Genomic DNA, 19,901 nt, shown 5'->3' on the forward strand with positions numbered 1-19,901 from the left:
CCAGCATGAGGGTTTGTGAAGATTTAAAGATTTGTATTGTCATGGTGTGGTCTCCTCAGCCAGAGCCCAAGAAGTGCAGAAGACCATTCTGCTGCATCCTTTTGCGTGCTCATAACCATGCACACTGGGGAAAAGTCTGACTAACTCTTTTTCCTAAGATTTTAATCTAGTGGCCCTTTAGAAGTTAATTCAACACTGTCTTTGCATGCAGATACCAGGAGAATTTGACATGCATAAATATTAACTAGATTAGAAAATCATCATTTTAAGATTATTGCTGCTTACATTTATGTGCTCCACAGTTGACTTCATGGCTTGCTGTGTAAGCAGCAGCCCTGTGCAGACAGAAAGTCAGTTCCAAACAAACTGGGTTGAGCACAGGTTCATGTGCACAGTGCCAAGCCTAACTCAATAAAGGCATTATCTTGGAAGGGAGTTCAGCATCCCTCTTCTCTGCCCCTGCGGTAACAAGAGCCTGAGAACTGCCAAGAATGGGCCAGGCTCTGTGTGCGGAGCAGCAGGATGTGGATAGAAGGTAGGAGTGGAAAGAAACTCTTGGATAATATCAAGGAGTAATAACCCAGGGCATGGGGAATCATTCCTCACTACAAATTAATGCAATTTAAAATATTTTTTAATAGAATTGTATAAAATCCTAGGTTGGAAGGGATCTACAAGGATCATCAAAGTCCAACTCCTGGGACAACCCCATCAATCACACCATGATATTAGAAAACTCATATAAAGGCATTTAGGTACACAAAAAAAAATATATATCCATATACATATAATCTGAAAAGCAGTAATTTCTACGAGTACACAAAAACCAAAGCAGAGATAAGTAGGAGTTTCTTTTTTTGTGCAAGAAACTGAAAGTAGTGGGATCAATGATCACTGCCAGCTGTGAATGAAATCCATACAAAATGTAATTTAATTGTTCTAAGTGCTGTATATTACTGAATTGGCCAACAAATTAGATTTTAAGCAAATTATACACTTAAGAGGATATTTTTGACCTTAATTTATCAGTGACTCAGAACCTCATCATGAATCATGCAGAAAACGTAGTGTATGATCGTGTAAATAGAGATCTGTATTCCAGAGCCAGCCCAAGCTACCATAGTCCTGGATTATCTTAATATGTAATTTTGGGGATGCCTAGTGCTGTGTGCCACCCTGATACAAACAGTCAAGTGCTGCTTGCTGTGCACAGGATACCTGAAGAGAGGGAAAGTCCATGTTTGATTTGCAATCACTTTTATTTCCTAATCAATATTTTCTGTGCTAAGAGTAAGTAAACTAATATTAAATTATTTGGGGGTGGGGGGATTGTTGAAATGAAGTGTTTAATATTTGCAAGAACTCCCACTTTCCTTGTTCAGAAATAGGTATTTCTGATGAATTGCTGTGCTCTGGTTCACCTACTGTAGCACAGACTCTCCATAGTCCTTTCTCAGAGAGCCCTCTACTGTCCTAAAATACAGCATGAGCCATTCAGTGTCTGATACTCCGAAATACCATTTGATCTGAGGTGTGAATACATGCCCTGGTGCCAAGGTAGATTTCAATAAGGGAAAAAAACCCCAAAACAAACAACAAACACATGGTACTACTGAATACTTAAGAAATCTGAATTTTTGAAGTTTGACAACTTTAATGCAAAATGAACGTGTTTATGGGCAGATTTCTATTTCTCTGCCTAACCATGGGAATGTGGTTTTCAGAAAGATAGAGGCTCAAAGAACTGGTTGTTTTCTCATGTTCCTGCCTCTGATTTTTCTTGTGTGAATCAGTTAATTTTTTTGAAAGGTGATGAATATAAAAAAATCCCTGCTGTGTAGACTGATTCTGCAGGAAATTTTTCCACAGTAAATTGAGATCCCACTATTAAAAATGCTCATTAATTTCTCATGAGTCTCACGACTGCTGCCATTCATCTGGTAACACTAGGTGCTGAAATTGTTATTGCCAGGGAATCAGAGATTTCATTTAAATAGACTCAATTTCTCATGTTTAATTAAGGAAGTTGAGTGGATAGGGGGAATCAGAAGCAGCATATTCATGGAATTTGCCTGTATTAATAAAAATATTTCTTCAGTTTTGCAGGGGGGGAGAAGGTGGGGAAGGCTGATTGGTTTAACATTTGAGATTGCTAATATTGTGGTTCTGAGAGGGGATCTTAATATATGCAGATATTCGTTCCTTACTTACATGGGTGTGGAGGCTGAAGCTGTTGTTTATAATTGGTTTAATGTCAGAAGATCTGTGCAGGTCACTCTGCCCATCAGTGTGTGTGGGAAGAGAGACCCTTGATGCAAAAGATGAACACCTGAGATTAAACATTGCAACAGCCAGTCACCAAAGTTAAACCTTTCCTCTCACCTTAAGGAAGGAACAAGAGGAAAGAGCTGTTATTTTCAACACAGGGTCATTGATCCTTCTAAACAGGACAGAATTCTGCCATGTTTCTTCCCCATCCATGACCCCCAGGGGTAATGTATGAAGGGAGAGGTGCCAGGTGTGAGGGCAAATGTGACTTTAAAAAATTAGTGCTGACATCAAAGGAAGGTGAGGCTCAGAGCTGCTCAGTCCCAAGGATTGCTTGGGTCTGTAGCAGGCAGGCTTAGGGATGGGGGGATGTTGAGTCTGTAGCTGAGAATCTGCACAGGTCTACCACACTACCATGTCACACTGCCTCTCCTCTCACATGGTTTGTCATGGCTTGGGTGGATAAGCTGCCACATGTGTGCTGGTTTCGTCTGGAAGTGCACAGATGTCAGTAAAGTGTTGTTAGCATGCATAGAATAAAATTTTAAAAGTGTGTTGCAGAGGCATAGGGCTTGAAATGCAGAGGAGTTGGTGCTGCACAACTCAGGTTTCAAATAACTGAGCCTAATTCTTTCCAGCAGGTAAAACTGGAGTACAGCACTGCTGAAGACATTGTTTACAGAAGGATAAACATGGCAGTTTACCTGATTTTTTAAGTTATGTCATTTGTAACTTGGCATATGAAGAGATCTGAGATGTCTGTTTAGATTTTAATGCTCCTAATGTAACTAAAAATGTCCTAAAGGCTCAGCACTTCCACCCACTGAGGTTTGCATAGCACAGGCTGGATACGGCACAGTTTCAAATTCCACTGAACAAAAAACCCCAAAAAACCCCCAAGATTGGTGTGTAAACTTCTGTGTCAAAGAAATTCCAGCACGCTGCACGCTGCTGTTTATTCTAGCAGATTGATCTCTCTCATGCATAATATTTTCATATCTTCATATCCACTAAATATGCTTTAATTTTATTCATCTTGCAAGTTTCTGCTGCTGTGGCAGAATGGAGGATGGGTGGCTGTGCCTGCCTTGTCAGGAAAACCAGACAGCACTTGAGGCATGTCCCTGCAAGGCAGGCTCAGGAGCAGCATGCCCCCAAAGCAAAACTGAATTGTGTAACAGAGACTCTGTGGAGCCTTTCACATTTATCCAGCCTGGCCTTAAAGTATTCATATTTTTAAAAAAATTAAATTTGTGTGCCAGCAGACATCCTTTATGTTGCTAGTAGGCAGCTTGGATGTTTGAGGAGGAAAGTTGTGTTGAACACTGAGTTTAGCTCCCTGAGAAAACAGCTGTGACATACAAAAAATCCCCAGCCTGTGATGAATCCCCCCAAACTCCACTTTATTTCATTTCCTTATTTGCATTGTAAAACAGCTAAACTGGTAATGTATATTTATAATTTATATAGAGGAACATATTGTGTGCATTTAATCCAGGTATTTTTTTTATGTCACAGTCTTTTAGAAAGTGTTGTGGATCCATCTGATGTTCCTGAAAATTGGATTTTATAGTCAAATTAGGTTCACAGATAGGTAGAATTGCAAGAATGCATAGTTCCTGAAGGAATAGTTTGTAAAACTCTGGAAGAGAAAAGAACCTACAGTGTCATTTGGAAATGTCACATGATACTGAATCATCTTTAACACCAGCATTTTTTTAAGTTTGTGATTTTTCCTTTTATCTGTTGGGATCTACACAGTGTCAGAGAAGTAAAAGCAGGGACAGCAGTTATTTCCTTCCTACAAAGATGTTTATCCCTTTAGGTAAAAGACCTTGAAATAATGTTACTTTGGTATAAACCTATTTTAAATATTCAGATTTGTTTTGCAGTATGCATGGAATCACAGAATGGTTTGAGTTGGAAGGGACCTTAAAACTCATCTTTGGGCTTTGCCATGGGCAGGGACACCCTTCCATTGTCCCAGGCTGCTCCAAGCCTTGTCCAACCTGGCCTTGGGCACTTCCAGGGATGGGGCAGCCACAGCTGCTCTGGGCAACCACTGCCTCCCCACCCTCATAGAGAACAAATAAGTACAATTCTACAGTTATTGTTACATTTTATATTAATGCTTATTTTTAAAGTAATTGGGAGTTCATCAAATAAATTTTCATGTACTGAAAAACACCTTTCCCACAGCTGAGTGCATTGTTAGTAATTGTTTTTTCTTTTTAAAATAGAAAGAAAATCGTTATGGGATGAATTAGCATTTGAACTCTTAAGATCTTTTCTTAGACTTAATAATTGTATAAATGTTACATCAGTTATTGTGTATTGTATGTGTATTATGTATAAATGCTGTTTGAAAAGTTGTCATTAGTGTTTTAACCACTTCAGTATGGGAATAGAATCAATCATGCTGCTTTAGCTTTTCACTTCATGAGAAAATTGTTGTCTTTACTCTTAGCTAAATTATTCTTGCATTTAATAATTCAGTAGTCGGTCTGATGCATTTTTCACCTGGGAAAAGGGGGCCAAAGCTTGTCTCTATTTTCCATGTATATTCAGCGTTGCGCTCGAGGGAATAGTATATCCAAAAATAAGACTATAAATAAGAAATCAGTAGCCTTTTCTGTCTTGCTGCTTTATGTGGGTTTGATATATGCTCCTGCAGCATTATTACTTACTCTGTTCAAATCAATGCTCTGAGCTTTCCTTTACATGATTGATTTCTTCCAGATTAGCCCACGAAGTACGTGATTTAATAAACACCACTGCTACCTGTTTGCTAACACACAGATGTCTGCAGTGCTAGACAGAGACTGTAAAATTTCTAAAAGTGCTCCAGTCAGTCATAAGATTTGGATGGTATCATTTTATTTAAGTAGGAAAAAGAAAACAGATTTGGTCTGCTATAGTTGAAAGCAAACTAAAATTCCTTGGAAGAAACAGAAATAAGGCAAGAATTCATTAAAATGAAGCCAGATTCTGCAGGAGATAATGATGTGAAGAAAAGTTGCTTACTAGGGTATTGTCCTCTTTAAATGCCACTTTTCTGCTTCACAAAAGAAGCATTTTTCCCTTGCTTTTGTGTTCTTAAAAATTGTGGTAGCAGACTGTAAAGTATCAGCAACAACATTGTAACTGCTGATGTCACTTCCTAAAATATCTATGGATATGTATTTGTATTACCATTGAGTGAAAGTTTTAGCAGAAATGGGCTGTCAAGGAAGAATTTAAATGTTCTGTAGTGCTGTCCTGGGGTTCAGTGGGTGTGGGGTCCATGTAGAATACCTGCTTTTTATTAGGATGTTATTTCAGTGTCACAGTTGCTTATCTGTAGCAACTCACAGGGTGCTCATGTTCTGGGCAGTATGTCTTGCAAGAGTTCCATGCAGGACATGGAAGGATTTTGTGTGCCATTTGGATATTTAGAACCAGACTTTTTACAGTTGCTTCTGGCTGGATTATATGGAGCTGGTTTAGGTACAGTCTTGTACAGGTTTTAGTTTGTCCTTACAGCTTCATTTTTTGTCTTTCCATAATACCTCTCTGTTATCTCGGAGACCAGTGTTTTTTAGTGCTTTCCAGACAATTTTTGTGTATAATTACTAACAGATAATGTAATGGCCTTTGAGCATTGATGGCCTGAGGAATTGGGAAGTTTCTTCATAAGTTACTATGTAATACTTTCACACAGCTGTCCAGACATAGTATTTTTTATCTTTAAGTTCACTCTATTGATTTTCCTGATAATGGCCTGACATAACATTATTCCTCCCTAAATTTCCTCTCTCTATATAAGGCAGGGTTTTTTTAATTCATGCCTTCTGTGATACTGTTTTCTCTGGAGGTAAATCTCCATAACTTCCCATCTGTGCTCAGATGTGGGCTGCAGTCTGATACACACCATATTCCCTCAGTCTCTGTACCCAAACCAGTCTGTGGCCAGGTCATTTCTTCTGTGCTTTCTGAGAAATGTTGTGAGGTTCTATTAATCTTTCTCCAGGAAACTTGTATTTCTGATATTACCCTGCTTTCATCCACTTTCCTGGGAGATAGCTTTCCTTTTCAATTGCTGTACTATTGTTTTTAATATTACTGAGGCTTGTTGTCTTTTCCTGCTACTTTCTATTGTAAAATTAAAATGCTACTTTTGGCACAGAAACAATCATACTGCTTTTGAAGGATAGATATTATTCTTGCTCCCCCAACACCTTGGGAAGAATTGTACAATATGATTCTATTCAGTCCACATTTTCATCAACATGGTCACCATCACCTGCAGCCATCATTCCATTTTAGAGCACAGCCTTACAGGTATTTTTTCCCTTTCTGCTATATCAATATATGAAGAAGATGAATGAAAGTTTCTTGCATGTTTTTGTCAGTGTGTTTTTATAGCTCCCACGAACAGTGATGGACTTGGCAGCCTGGAGACTGAAATCCTCTGTTTAATCACAGCTAGGTGTAGTTCAGCAGAAAGATGTATTTCTATACACAGCCCCTGTAGCATGTCTAAGCCTCGAGCTGGGGAACTGACCTTCTGTAAACGGAAAAAAGCTCTCAGGCCTCTCAGCCCCTGCCTTATCTGTGAACTGTTGAAAAAGAAGCATTCGTGCCATTGAGTTTTTGTGACAGGTGCTGACATCTAGTCTGGAGTGGACTGAGAGCTCTCTTTGGGGAATTTCTTTCCCTGAGTTCCTGAGAGAAAGCAGTACTCTATCCAGCCTGGGAGTTGTACATCTGCGTGCATCGAGTTGTCACATAACGCTTCTAAAGACAGTGGCTTTTCAGGCCAGCTTGCATTTAGCCCTAGGCTTGAACTTCTGATTATTAATATCTGTGATTCTTTATTTTGATTGTGAAAACTCTCAAAATCCAATAGCTGAGACCAGAGAACTAACTAAAACTGTAAACTTCATTCCCATGTTTAGAGTATTGAGATATTTCATTTGGAAACAAAGCAAAAAGGTCCTCCAGAGAATCCTGCAACATTCTAAGTCCAGAGAAGACACACTGCACAGAATTGTTGTGTGTGGTTATAAATTGTATTCCCTGAACATTTTGTAATGTTGTACAGAAAGGCAATGGTCCTGGTCATATTCCTTTTCATAAATATGTGCTTATTTCCCTGAAAATCCAATGTAATGAAAAAATATGCTATTCCAGAAGAAGTGCTGGCTATATAAATCTGCTGGAAATAATTTGACTGGGTGTTGGGTCTTTTTGTATTTTTCAGCTAACAGGACAAGTGACTTTGCAAATTGCCACTGATCCAGTTTTGCCGTTTAATGCCCTCGACATCGCGTTAGAAGTTCAGAACAGTCTGAAAGGTAATTTTCATTAGAGGACTATTGTTCTCCATTATTACAGGGGGGAAAAATCATCATCTAATCCCTGATACATATTTTCAATACTTGAATAATAGCCAGTGATTTTACTAGTTAAATAGGGCCATTATATACTGCTGAATAAAACACAGTTTTGGTGCTAAAGAAAGCCACAAAGTTTTTTTATTTCTTCTGATGTTACTTTGTCAATTAAGCAGTACAGGTTAGTGTATTGTCCTGAGACCTCTGAAAAATATTTCTGTTTATAGGTTTATGAAACTCTCAAGTTGATCTGTTAAATAGAGAAGTCATTTCTATAAAATCATGCCCAAACTTCACATATTCTTCAGCAGATTGCAAGATCATATCTCAAATGTAAAGACTTTTTGCAATCTTCAGGTGCTACCCCTGCATTTCATTCACTCCCTACACTATAAAGCACCACTTTTCTGTAACACATACTCATAGAAGTATGATATCTTTTCTTTAATCTTTGCCATCCATCATTGTGAAGATGTAGGAGTCAGGAGGCAAGTATTGGTCTGGAACCAGTGAGCATCTAAAAAGACAAGTAATTTTAGCTCTGTTGTGCCACATAAACATTGGTTTAGTTCAGCCTAAACACAGCAGGGGATGATCATCAAATGCAGTGTGGCTCAGCTGGTATTCCTTCAACTGAACATGAGATATCTTCTATTGTTCTTTCTTTTTCTTTATTTTGAGTAACAGGACATGTTGATTTAAACTGACTTTTTTTTCCCTCAACTTCAGTTAGATCATTTATCTCTACCACTTCAGGGGAGAGAAAATTATTTCCTGGGCTGTAGGGCCAGCAGGATAAATTTTCTCCCAGCTGTTCACTTTGGAGTTTTGTTTAATGATTTTTCTCATGGCTTTCATGTCTTGTCTGTCTTTGACTTGTATAAAAGATTAGTTTATGTTCATTTTGGAAAACATTAAGACAATGGTCCTTTTTCAGTTACTTAAATGAGAAGTTGTACTTTTTTTTTATGTGGCTCATGAGTTTATTCATTCTTCAAAAGATTTTTTGTTGAACAAACTTTCCAGTTCAAAGTTGGAATGTGTTAGTAAGCGGTTTCCTTCTCCAACTCAATGCAAACTATAAATGTAGAAAATGTGAAGGTAAATCTGCATGACATGTAAAATATTTGTTCATTAGGCTTAATTTTGTGCCTCTGGGATCTGGTTCAGCCAATTCCTTGAACACAGATTTTATTACCCATTGGACTTTCTCACATGCTTGAAGTTAAATTTTGTGTAAATATTTGAGTCACTGTTTTTGCCATCTCCTGGATGTGCTCACAAAAGGTTGTGTATACCTTGGTGCTTGTTAATACTGCATTTATTTACATTTCTAAAGGATTTAACTCTGTAATGTGGTGGGTGTCTGTGCAGTTAGCTCTGCTAAATTCCATGGGATATTACTCAGCACCTCACAGACCATTTCTTACATCCAGGATAGTGTGGATGGCAGGTTGTGTCATCCCCAGCACGTTCATATGGCTCATGGCATGTTCTTCAGAAAGATGGGGAAGAGGCTGTTAAGTGACACGTGTTCTCTCCCCTTGCACACACCAGAACTCTTGGAAACAAACCACTGCTTTTGGGTTTATCTGAAAGAAAGGGTTGGGGCTGGAGAGATTTATTTTTCTGCCTCTGCTGATGGTCTGATGTTTAACAGGAAACCTTGTGGTCATAAATGATGAGAGATGGGGGTTCCAACACTGAAATCCAGGTCCCCAGGGCTGGTCAGGCTGTTGCCTGCCTATTCACAGATGTGATATTTTAAACAAATTCATAAATAAGTGACTGCTTAGAATATTCTCATTAGCTACACCTTGCAGCTGTGTGGGATTTGTGCCTTCCATACATTTAAAGTCAAGACTCATTTTAACTTGAATCAAATACATTAATATCTTGCTAGGCCTTGTATCCTATGAAAATCCAATTAATCTTTTGTGGTAGGGTGCAGACAAGATGTCAGATCTGGTGTGTGAGTGATAGAAACAGTGCTTTTAAACATTTCCTTCAGAAATGCTTTGTATGTATGTGCCAGTAAAAATGTACAATCATTTGTATAGAAGTGATTTGTATGTATACAAGCATTTTTATCCAGAACATATTTGTGTTTACTGCTTCAAGCTCTTAGCACTGTGCTCCTTTAGCCTGTCTTTAAAATCTGGGGTATGTTACAGCAAGTTTCAGTTTTTGATGGTGGAGATTCTCCAGGACCTCCTTAGGATTAAAAGCATTGCTGTACCTTTGCACCAGACTGTCCCAGCAGTTCAGCCACCCAGTTTACACAATTCAAGTCAGCCAGGTTGGTGTTGTGCCTCACTTGGGTGCTGTTGAAGCTGATGTCATTTATTATTGGCACTCACTTGGACTCATGCAAACCTTTCAAAACTGATGTCTGTGCCCCAGCCCTGAATAGCGCCTGTGCAGCACCAGGCAGGAGAGGTGAGATCCCCACTTGTGGCTGTCAGCACAGGCTGCTGGAGCAAATTGTAGCCATCTCTGATAGCCACCGGCTGAGAGGGAGAGCCTCATGAAGACAAATTGAGGGTGGATGAGACTTTCTGGTTTTCCAGAAGTGCAAGAGCTGTGATTTAAAGCTCTTTGGCTGACTCAGTGTCAGCTGTGTGTGGCTTCTTATCAGTTAGGCCCTTTCTTCTCCCAGAATGGATGTTTTACAGATGTTACTGCAGCTGAAGTACTTGGGGTGATAATACTAGGCAGCACTAGCAGAAGTTTAAAATAATCTGGTTTACAATAATTCATTCCCAGGGAAGTCTGCGTGACTTTCCACAGCCCTATCTCTACCCATACATTTCAAAACATCAGGCTAAACTCTCTGTTCTTAGAAAAAAATCAATAGAGGAACCTATCTCTCTCATTTACTTGATGGCTGCATGCTCATTGCCTACAGCTATCTGCTGCTCTTCAGCTTGGCATCATTTTACCTGCTTGACTGTATTTCCCTGATCATTTTGGGTGCTTTTCAGAATTACTCTCTCCTCCTGTCTGTAATGTTCAGAAAATTTCACTCTTTACTGTTCCTACCCTTTATTCTTGACTGCAGCAGAGGTGAAAAATGCAACAAATCTGTATGTAAGACAGAAAAATCTCTTTTGTCATGAGACACTGGCATCTTGTCTTCAGCATCCATTCAAGGTTATTATGTATTAGTACCTTTTTTCAGGCTTTAAAAGACAGTCATGGAAAAAGGCATTTTCCATGGACAAACATTTAGTTCTGAAGGGCAAGGATGAACATTTGTTCTGTGTTTGTAGGCCTTAAGTTTCAGCAGCTCTGTACAAAGTCATTGGTAACTTCATAGAATCATAGAATGGTTTGGGTTGGAAGGGACCTTTTAAAGGTCACCTAGTCCAATCCAGGGATTAGGGAGATTTTCCAGTAGATCAAGATGCTCAGAGCCTCATCCAAGCTGGAACTGAATGTTTCCAGGATGGGGCATCCACCACCTCCCTGGTCAACCCAGTGTTCCACCATCCTCATTGTAAAAAGTCTCTTCCTTACACCTAGTCTAAATCTAATTTTTTGGTTTAAAACCCTTACCCCTTGTCCTATTTCAGAAGTTTGTCCCAAAGTTTCTTACAAATCCCCCTTTCAGTATTAAAAGAGCACAATGAAGTCTCCCTGGAGCCTGCCCTTCTCCAGGCTCCTGTATTGACATGCACACAGTAAAATGTCACAACATTCCTCTTTAACATAACTTCTTTGAAAAAAGGCTTGGAGCAACACCAGATGAGTTTACTTGGGCTATGGCAGTCATGGTAGCAAAATTGAAGCTGATGGCAACATATCCTTTGCACTGTGGATTTGTGGTTCTGCCCCTTTAGGGTGCCTCCTACAAAGCTTTCCCATTCAGATTTTTCTACTGCCAGGTCTGCTTATCCTATTTTACAGAGCATGAAAAATTTTCCTAGTGAATACAGCAGCACATGATAACTGATTCAGAATTTGCAAGCTAATCAAAACCTGAAGCAATTTCCCTTCTCTCTTACATGCAAACACATGTTCACATATATGCTAAACAAGCATCATGCCTTAAAATGCAGATTTGTCTGTGCTCCCTTTCCTATAAGTACTCATAGGCAAGTATTTTTATAACAGAGGGCACAAACAGAATTTAAAACTGTTCAGCCTCTAGCTGTGCTTTTTCATAAGAGTAATCAGTTACAGAGGGAAAGGCTGTTATATTCAGTGTCTGTAAAAATATCTGTTTGGTGTAACTTGTTTCTGAATAAGATCCAGTTGCATTTAGCAAATGCAATGAAATTCAACAGTGTAATCCCCTGATCAAGAGTGCACATGCTCTTGAGTCACTTTACTGTGTTTGCAATTTTATTTTTGTAGCAACTAAACAACTAGCTTGGATGATTCATCATGATTCTCATTGGAGACAAAAGGACAATGAATACAAAATAAAATAATGTGACATTGTTTTCTCTTAAACAAGGTAACACTTGTGCTTGATTTTCTCTGTAAAAGCATCACAAGGTGCTTAAGACATTATTAGTTAATGCAGGGTTTTCTTGGAGAATCATTTGCCCTTCCATTCCCATCTTCTCAGCCTGAGAAAAGCATAAATCAGTTTCCCTTGGTGGTGCAGTTCAGTGTGTGGTGATGCCTGTTCTGTCCTTGGCTGGCTGAGGTAACGCTGCCCATCCTTGCAGGTTTTGTGCTGAACCATTTGAAAAGGGCCTGGGTGTGTGTTCTCTAACAAGTGCTGGTTTAGAGTGTAAAACAGAGATTTGGTTCAAGGGCCGTGGAGAACAACTGAGAGCATTTACAGGATATTTGTGTTTAAAAGGGTGGTCTAGTTGGCTTCATTTCCAAATACAGAAAGATAGGTTTTCCCTTTATCTCACTTTCCCTACTGAAAAGGCAAAGCTGGCCTTTGCAATTGTTTATATAAGATTCAGAATAATAAGTTTTATGTTGCTTGGAATACAAAGTGCTTTGCTGAAACCAAAGGATTCTTTCTAACAGGATGAATTTAAATACTTCCATATGGACACAAGTCCCAGGGTAAGGTGTGCATGGTGCCTGCATTACATACATGGGAATGGGAAGTTCTTCAGTTGCACAGGATGTTTGCCAAAGATTTGGAAATTAAGGATAATGATATTTTGCAAATATCTTAAATGTAGCAAGCTTATATGCTTGAAGAATATTTTTATGCAGCATCAACCATCAACTTGATTAGAATTTCAATTACTTCAGACTCAGAGAGTTACCAACCCTTTATATCAAGATTCCAGCACACCTGTTATCCATTCTGCTTAGGGAAAGGCGGATTGGTCAAGTGTTATTAGCAAAGGAACCTTGTCCCAAACCAGGGCAGACATAAACCATCTTCTCACATTCCTGTTCCCCCAGAGAGCTTCTGTTCATTGTTGAAATTCATCTTGATATCTCAGGAGATCTGACAGTTTCTCTCACACCAGCATCTTGTCTCTCTGTGTGTTCCAGATCATTTCATGTTTTGCTAGATTGGAATGTGCTAGTCAGCTGAATGACAGAAGTATATGGGATCTGTGAACTCCTTTTCCTGTGCTGGAATGTATCCAATAGCAAGTCTCTTTTTCCATATGAGAGGGAGAATGGGTTATATTCAGGCATTTCCTTGGATTTCTTAGTTATACCTGTTTGCTTTTTCATCCCTATCGTGTGCTCACCTTTCAGACTCCAACCATGAATAATTTGAGAAATGGGTTGGTGTTTGTCCTGATTTTAACTAGAGTAGAGTTAATTTTCTTCCTAGTAGCTGGTACTGTGTTGTGGATGTAGGATGAGGTGAAGGTTGGTTACTCACTGACGTTTCTGTTGTTGTTCAGTCGCGCTTACCCTGAGGACTTTCCAGTTTCCCATGTTTTCCCAGAGAGGAGTTACAGGAAGCTGGGAGGGAGCATGGCCAGGACAGCTGACCTGAACTGACCAAAGGTGTATTTCATACCAGAGAAATCAGGCTCTGTTTAAGCTGAGGTGGCAAAGGAGACTGATTGCTGCTGGGGCCAGGCTGAACATGGTCAGCCCAATAGAATTGCTCATCACTTGTCTGTCTTGGGTTTTATGTCTCTCTTTAGGTTTTCTCCCTTTTTGATGCTATATTTTTACTGTTTTTATTATGATCATCATCATTATGTATCAATTATCAAACTGTTCTAATTTCAGCCCATTGGTTTTAACTTTTTGATTCTTCTCCCCATTCCATCAGGGAAGCCAGTGGGTGTGAGTAAGCAGCTGCATGGTACTTGCCAGCTGAGCTTAAACCATGTCAGTGTTCCCCAATTACTATTTGTGATTTTTCCATGTGTATCTTAGACAAGGAAGTTGAAAATTCATTGAGCTTGAGTCCTGAACCACTTTCTTTGTTTAATTATCTCAGTCACTAAGGTACAGAACTCCCTGAGGTTTGCGCATTCAGGTGGAGATGAGACAGCTCCTATAACAGCATGGTTTATGTTGATTAAGGCATTATTTGAAAGATCTAAGCATAGTTGGATTTCTTGTCAATAGGTGAAGTGAATCTTGGCCTTAAAGAGAATTTCTGCATCCTGGAAATGTTTGTGCTGACTGATACTGCTTTTGACTTTCTATCAGGTTCAGGCTCTGCTTTCTCTCTCCATGAGCTTGTAAAGATGAAGGCAGTCCATGCACACACTGGGAAAGGAGCCACACTCTTCACCTGCACTGCAGGTGGGAGGAGGCTGCACATTCACAGCGCTCCAATTCACATTTCTCTTTCTGGACTATGAACAGGGAAATACTGAAATTGTGGTGTGCTCCTAGGTGATTTTATTCTTTTGCTGTCTGAGTGGGGTTGCTAACAAAGCAATAGTTACCACTCCAAGTTAAAAAGTTTTGAAAATATTGACTGGATTAGAATATGCATTAGGATATCAATTAAAGTTGGCTCATTGGCATATGACTTAAGTGATTAAGAGGAGCAATTTCATATAACCCTCTACAATTGCTGTTAACCTCTAAGATTCTAAAATGTTGAATCAAATTCAATTAAACTCTGCATATTAAAATATTCTATATAGCAGTCATTATGGAATCCAAGCACCAGCTTTCAGATTCAAGAGCAACAGCATCAAATGGCATTGAATAAATTCAGTCTCAGAAGGAAATGTTGTAGCTCTTGATTTATAACCATTGCTTCCTGCATGCCTGTTTTTCCAATGCTAGATTTTAAGCTGTACCCCAAAAATCATTCCTCACAGCTTATTAGATCTTAAAGCATCAGAGCCCAAATTGATCTTTGAAGAGCAGATCAGAGGTTACACGGAATGATCTATGGCTTCCCTTGACCCGTTTGTGCTGCTCACAGGGGAAGGAGAGGCTCAGGTTTTAATTGGACTATTAATTTTGACTTGGAAGCAAGAGTAATAAGTGGTGTGTGAATCACTGGTGACTGTCTTGCTGTCCCTGCTCCCAGGTGATGAAGCAGGCGTCCCTCAGCTGCTGGCAGTGGCATCGCGGCTGAGGGACACGGCGGAGCTGTTCCAGTCGGACGAGATGCGCCCGGCCAATGACCCCCAGGAGCGAGCTCCTGTCAGAGTCAGGATGCTCAATGATGTGCTGCAAGGCTTGGAGAAAAGCTTCCTGCTCCAGCAAGCTCCTCCAGGACTTTACAGGTACGGTACACTGTGTTCCACACGTTCTGCAGCTGAGCTAAAATGGTGTTCACCACTGCTTGGTTTGCAGAGCTGTCTTTAAAAAGAAAACGTCAGTGAGTACCCAGAATTAAAGCTATTTTTTTCCTATCACGTCCTTTCTGCAGGAAACATTAATTCACTACAATGCAAGGGGTCATTAGAATGCAGCAGCGTAGCACTTCTGTCATGACATTGCTGCTAACAGACGTATGGTGTGATGGCAGCCCAGGCAGCGTGGCAGAAACGTGTGTCAGATGGTACAGGAAGCTCTCAGAAGGAGAAAATATTTTGAAGTCTAATACTGCTTGACAAGCTCCACCTATATTTTATTTAAAACTTTGTACAGTTCACTGAAGATTCAGAATTATACAAGATACTGTGTAGCATTATTTAACATCTTTAATTATATAGCAGCGTTCTTGGATGCATTTCAGCGAGTTAAAGGCAGTACATTCCAGTTAATGAGGAGGCCTGAGTCAGTTACTGTTCATAACATCTTGTCTCTGCTTGGAATTATTCTCTGATATGTATTCAGCTGCACTACCCAGGTTGGTTTTAAGATGTCGTAGTCATCCCATCTTTTACTTTCTAAGAAGTCTGCAGGTCTCTGTCTCTCACCAGAACCAACTAAAGTAGCAAAACTGTACTTTGATTTCAGTTGATGGGGAAAATTATTTCCAGTGTCTCGTGCAAGTGAATGTGTAAAAGTGGGCATCAAAGAGACAAGTGGTAGAGGTGAGGAAGGAAAGCAGAAAGCTCCAGCCACAGGAGGGATTCTTCCAGTTATTAGCAATGGTATAAAACAAATGCAGTAATCTTTTAACAAAAGCAAAGGGGAAAAAAAAGCAAGGTAGTTATGGGGAGCTCAAAAGTGTCAGTGAATAAAAGCCCTACAGCTGTAATAAAGGAAATAGAGTAATTATATTTGGGGAGAGGCTAATTTACTTCCTTCCTGCTGTGACTGGATTTGTAACATAAAGAAATAAGCCAAAATGGGATTAGATAAAGTCTGATATTCCAGGTTTAGCAGTGCTGTCTGTCTTGTCTGAACTGGTATGGTGTTGCAAAGGAGCCAAAAACCTGTTTAATAATAATGTAATATTTATGTGTTGCATTGCAACAGCAACATTCAACATTGTTGAATCTGGCCCAGCTCTTTATTTGTAAAAATAAATTATATCAAAATTTAAGATTATAAGGAGAGGGTTCTTGCAGTGCTTGCATTATTAAGTTTGTTATTTACCAAAATGTAATTACTAGATATGCAAACATAATGTAACAAAATTTTCACCTGCTTTCCACAGTACTTTAGTACAGAGCAAAAGTACTTTCACATTGGCAAAGTAGACACTGTGGAAGTGAAAATGTTGTACTTGCTGCCCTCCAATTTAATTAAATTTGATACAGGATTTAACAGTACAAGATTTCCAAGACTAGGAGAAAACATTGGCTTTGACTTTACTCTGAATAAATTTACCTGACATCATCTGGAATATACAACAGTAAAGGACACCTTGTGTGTCATCATTTAGATGTTCATTTAAAAAGAATACAACCTTTGTACAGTGCCAAGGTGTGTAATTGTTACCTTTAATGGCAAATCTACACAGATAAACAGAACCAAGGACACTGTTAGGGTGCTGATATCCTTTGCTGCCATTTAAAATCTGAAGTACATTTGCTTAATTAAAAAATAAAAAGCATCTAAGTCTTGTTTAGATTATTTTTCATTTCTTAGGGATTGAAAGTCCTTCTATTAGTTGATGAAGTTATGTGACTATGTTTTCTATTCTGAAGATATAATTGTGTCCCGAGAACACTAGAAATACTTGAAAAGCCTAATACACTTTTTTTTTTGCTTGTAAAATTTTAAGCTTACTCTTTTTGTCATTTTGTAAAGAAAACAAACCAAAAAATCAGTCTCACAGCCAGGACCTTGTATGCCATGTTTCATCCCAGTCAGAAGATTGATAGGCAAGTTATAAACCCCTGAAATAGTGGTTTATAATGGAAATGCTGGCAGCCCTTTAACTATAGCAGCACAAGCAGTACAGCAATAAATACTGTGCTTCATCTGTAAACAGAAATTTAGGATGCAGTTTGCAGCCTTGACCTTCAGGCTCCAACTGTGTTTAGATCATTAAGATTCCATAAATACTGTAATTTACAGCCTTCTGAAGGAAGAATTTGTGTGCACAGTAAAGGACGTATTCTTCATGAAAAAATGATTGCTTCCTGTATACCCATTTGGACTCATATTCTCAACCTCAATCAAAGCACTTGACAAATTTGCTGAAGTTTTAGGCATCATTTTTAGCCTTGTGTTTGTCCTAATTCACAGCTCTCTGGATCTATACTGTGTTTTCTGTCCTAGAACTTGAATTAAAAAGAAAGGTGTTTTTTTTTCTTTATTGCGGGAGTGTTGCAACCTTCCTGTGCTTCTCCACTACAGGGGAACTGATACATCTTTTATATATCTTTTTTTTTCTATAGTTGGTACACACATTCCCCTAGCTATAGTCTTTTACTGTATATAGATCCTTAAAAAAATAAATGCCTCATTCCAGTCAATGTCATAGGGCAATATTTGGGCATAATTGATACATTTTGCATCTATAATGAGAAGTAATATAATCAGACTTACTAGCAGACTTCAAATTACTGTTTTTTTAATAATTGGATTAGGATATTTGACTAAATTTCAGTAATCATGATTGACATTGGCAGGTTGTTCAATACAGTAAATGCTGTAGTTTTGAAGCTCATTCCTCTTACCTGAACTTCCTGACATTGAACTGCAAATTTGACAACAGCACATTCCCCATGATCTCTATTTCCAGCTGAGCTGGAAATACACAAGTACAGCTTTAATCAGGGTATTTTAGACTTATCCAGAAATTTAGGCAGAATGAAAAATAATAGGTTGAGGAATATCCTGCTTTGCAAAAGTTACCCTGGGACTTGATTTGGGGTTAGGAGAAAATTGCTGAGTTTTGTTGTACCTGAAGTATTTCTTTGATTCCCAGTGGTAACCCTGGGTACATTTTCTATTTTCAGAACAAATTTCTAGGCATAAAATAGGATTGCTGTTGGTATTTTTCATTTATTTCGCTTTGTTTCTCATAGCGTAACCATAATACCGATAATTATTTGGATTTATAATTTGCCATTATTTTAAAGGAATAATCAGTAGAAATCTGTTTCTCACCTTTAGCCATTTCTTGCTTTCCACTCTTTCAATGTATACTTGTATGGAACGTTTCTGTGTGTTTTCTGATGATCATATTTTGCTACTAAAGGTAATAATCATAGATTACACAGCAGTGGCATCTACAAGGTAAATGTAAGAACAGAGGCTTTGTTACTTTAGGCACTGTACAGGGAAAAAAAACAACATTGAAGCATATTGTCCTCTCCATGAGATGGTCAGCCTCACCAGAGCCATAAAAAGATTCCATAAATATTGATCATGTCGTGCTTTTGCATGCTTTTCCCTCTACAGAAATACTGACCAAAACACTGGCACCAATATCAGGGATAGCAACACAGTGTGGATCTTCCTGGTGTTCAGAAATAACTGAGTTCAAATCTTGTGTTTGCCTAGGCTCAGTAAGAGGGTTCTCCCTGTTTATTGTATGTTTTGTTGTACTTCTTATATTTACTGATTCCCACAGCTTCTGCCACCTGTCAGCCTGATGTATCTGTCAGGTCTGTGTGTTCACTCCTTAGCTGCTCACAGAGAGCCTCCCCCTGTGTTGAAGGGCAGAGCTCTCCAGTGCACAATAATATTGAAAAAAACGAGATAATAAAGCAAACTTCATGGAGTATCAGGCATGGCACACTCAGTGCAGGGAGATCTTCAGTCTCACTGAAAGTGTCACATTCCTTCAGCTTCAGATCTAATGTTCAGGTGTGCTGTTGATACCAGATGAATCCAGTAGTAACCATGCAGAATTAGAATCCCCTGGGATGCTCCCCCCAAAATTTTCAAACCTAAGAGAGTCATTAAAATCACAGCTTGTGTCTTCAGTATTTAAAATTAAAGCCAAAAAGAGACATAGAAGGACTCAGGCTGTCATTTCTGTTCCAGTTAGGTGCATTTTATTCTTAATAGACCCTTGCCTAAGGATCAGTTATGTCCTGATTGACAGTTCTTTTAACAGTTTTATAAAAAAGTCAAAGTCAACATGTGTAAAATCTTTCTTTACATGTTTTATCTTAGCCTGCCAAGTTTATCCTGTCCATTAAGGCTCTATGCATCTGCCACCACTATTTATGGAATTTTTGCAGGGATGGTTGTGCTTTGTCTAATAGATGTAATTGAGTGAATTGAGTAATAAGTAGGTGAAAAGCAAGGATTTTGAAAGCAATCTGTGTGTTCAGCAAAGACCTCCAGCAGTTTTTATTGCTCATTTGTATCAGTTAAACTTCTTCCTTTTGCTTCTTTTGATCACAGATACCCAAGTGTGACATCAACACTTCATTGGGCTAAAGAGTTACAACAAATGGTGCATTTTAATGCACTGAACAAAATACTGGCAGTAAGCAAAGATAGATTGTGCAGCCTGAATTTGACATAATTAAATGA

General features: G+C 38.8%; 1 protein-coding gene across 8 annotated transcripts in view; it reads left to right on the forward strand.

Annotated features, from left to right (window-relative positions):
* The window catches only part of NAALADL2 (N-acetylated alpha-linked acidic dipeptidase like 2), a 400,688-nt gene that overhangs the window by 366,603 nt on the left and 14,184 nt on the right, over positions 1-19,901 (forward strand). For all 8 annotated transcript variants that reach the window (XM_030954170.1, XM_030954173.1, XM_030954172.1 and 5 more), the window contains 2 exons: positions 7,511-7,604; positions 15,094-15,292. In XM_030954170.1, coding sequence (XP_030810030.1) covers positions 7,511-7,604; positions 15,094-15,292 — 293 coding nt within the window. The remainder of the gene's footprint in view (positions 1-7,510; positions 7,605-15,093; positions 15,293-19,901) is intronic.

Source organism: Camarhynchus parvulus, chromosome 9 (genome assembly GCF_901933205.1).
Source record: "Camarhynchus parvulus chromosome 9, STF_HiC, whole genome shotgun sequence".
In the NCBI taxonomy this organism is placed as follows: Eukaryota; Metazoa; Chordata; class Aves; order Passeriformes; family Thraupidae; genus Camarhynchus; species Camarhynchus parvulus.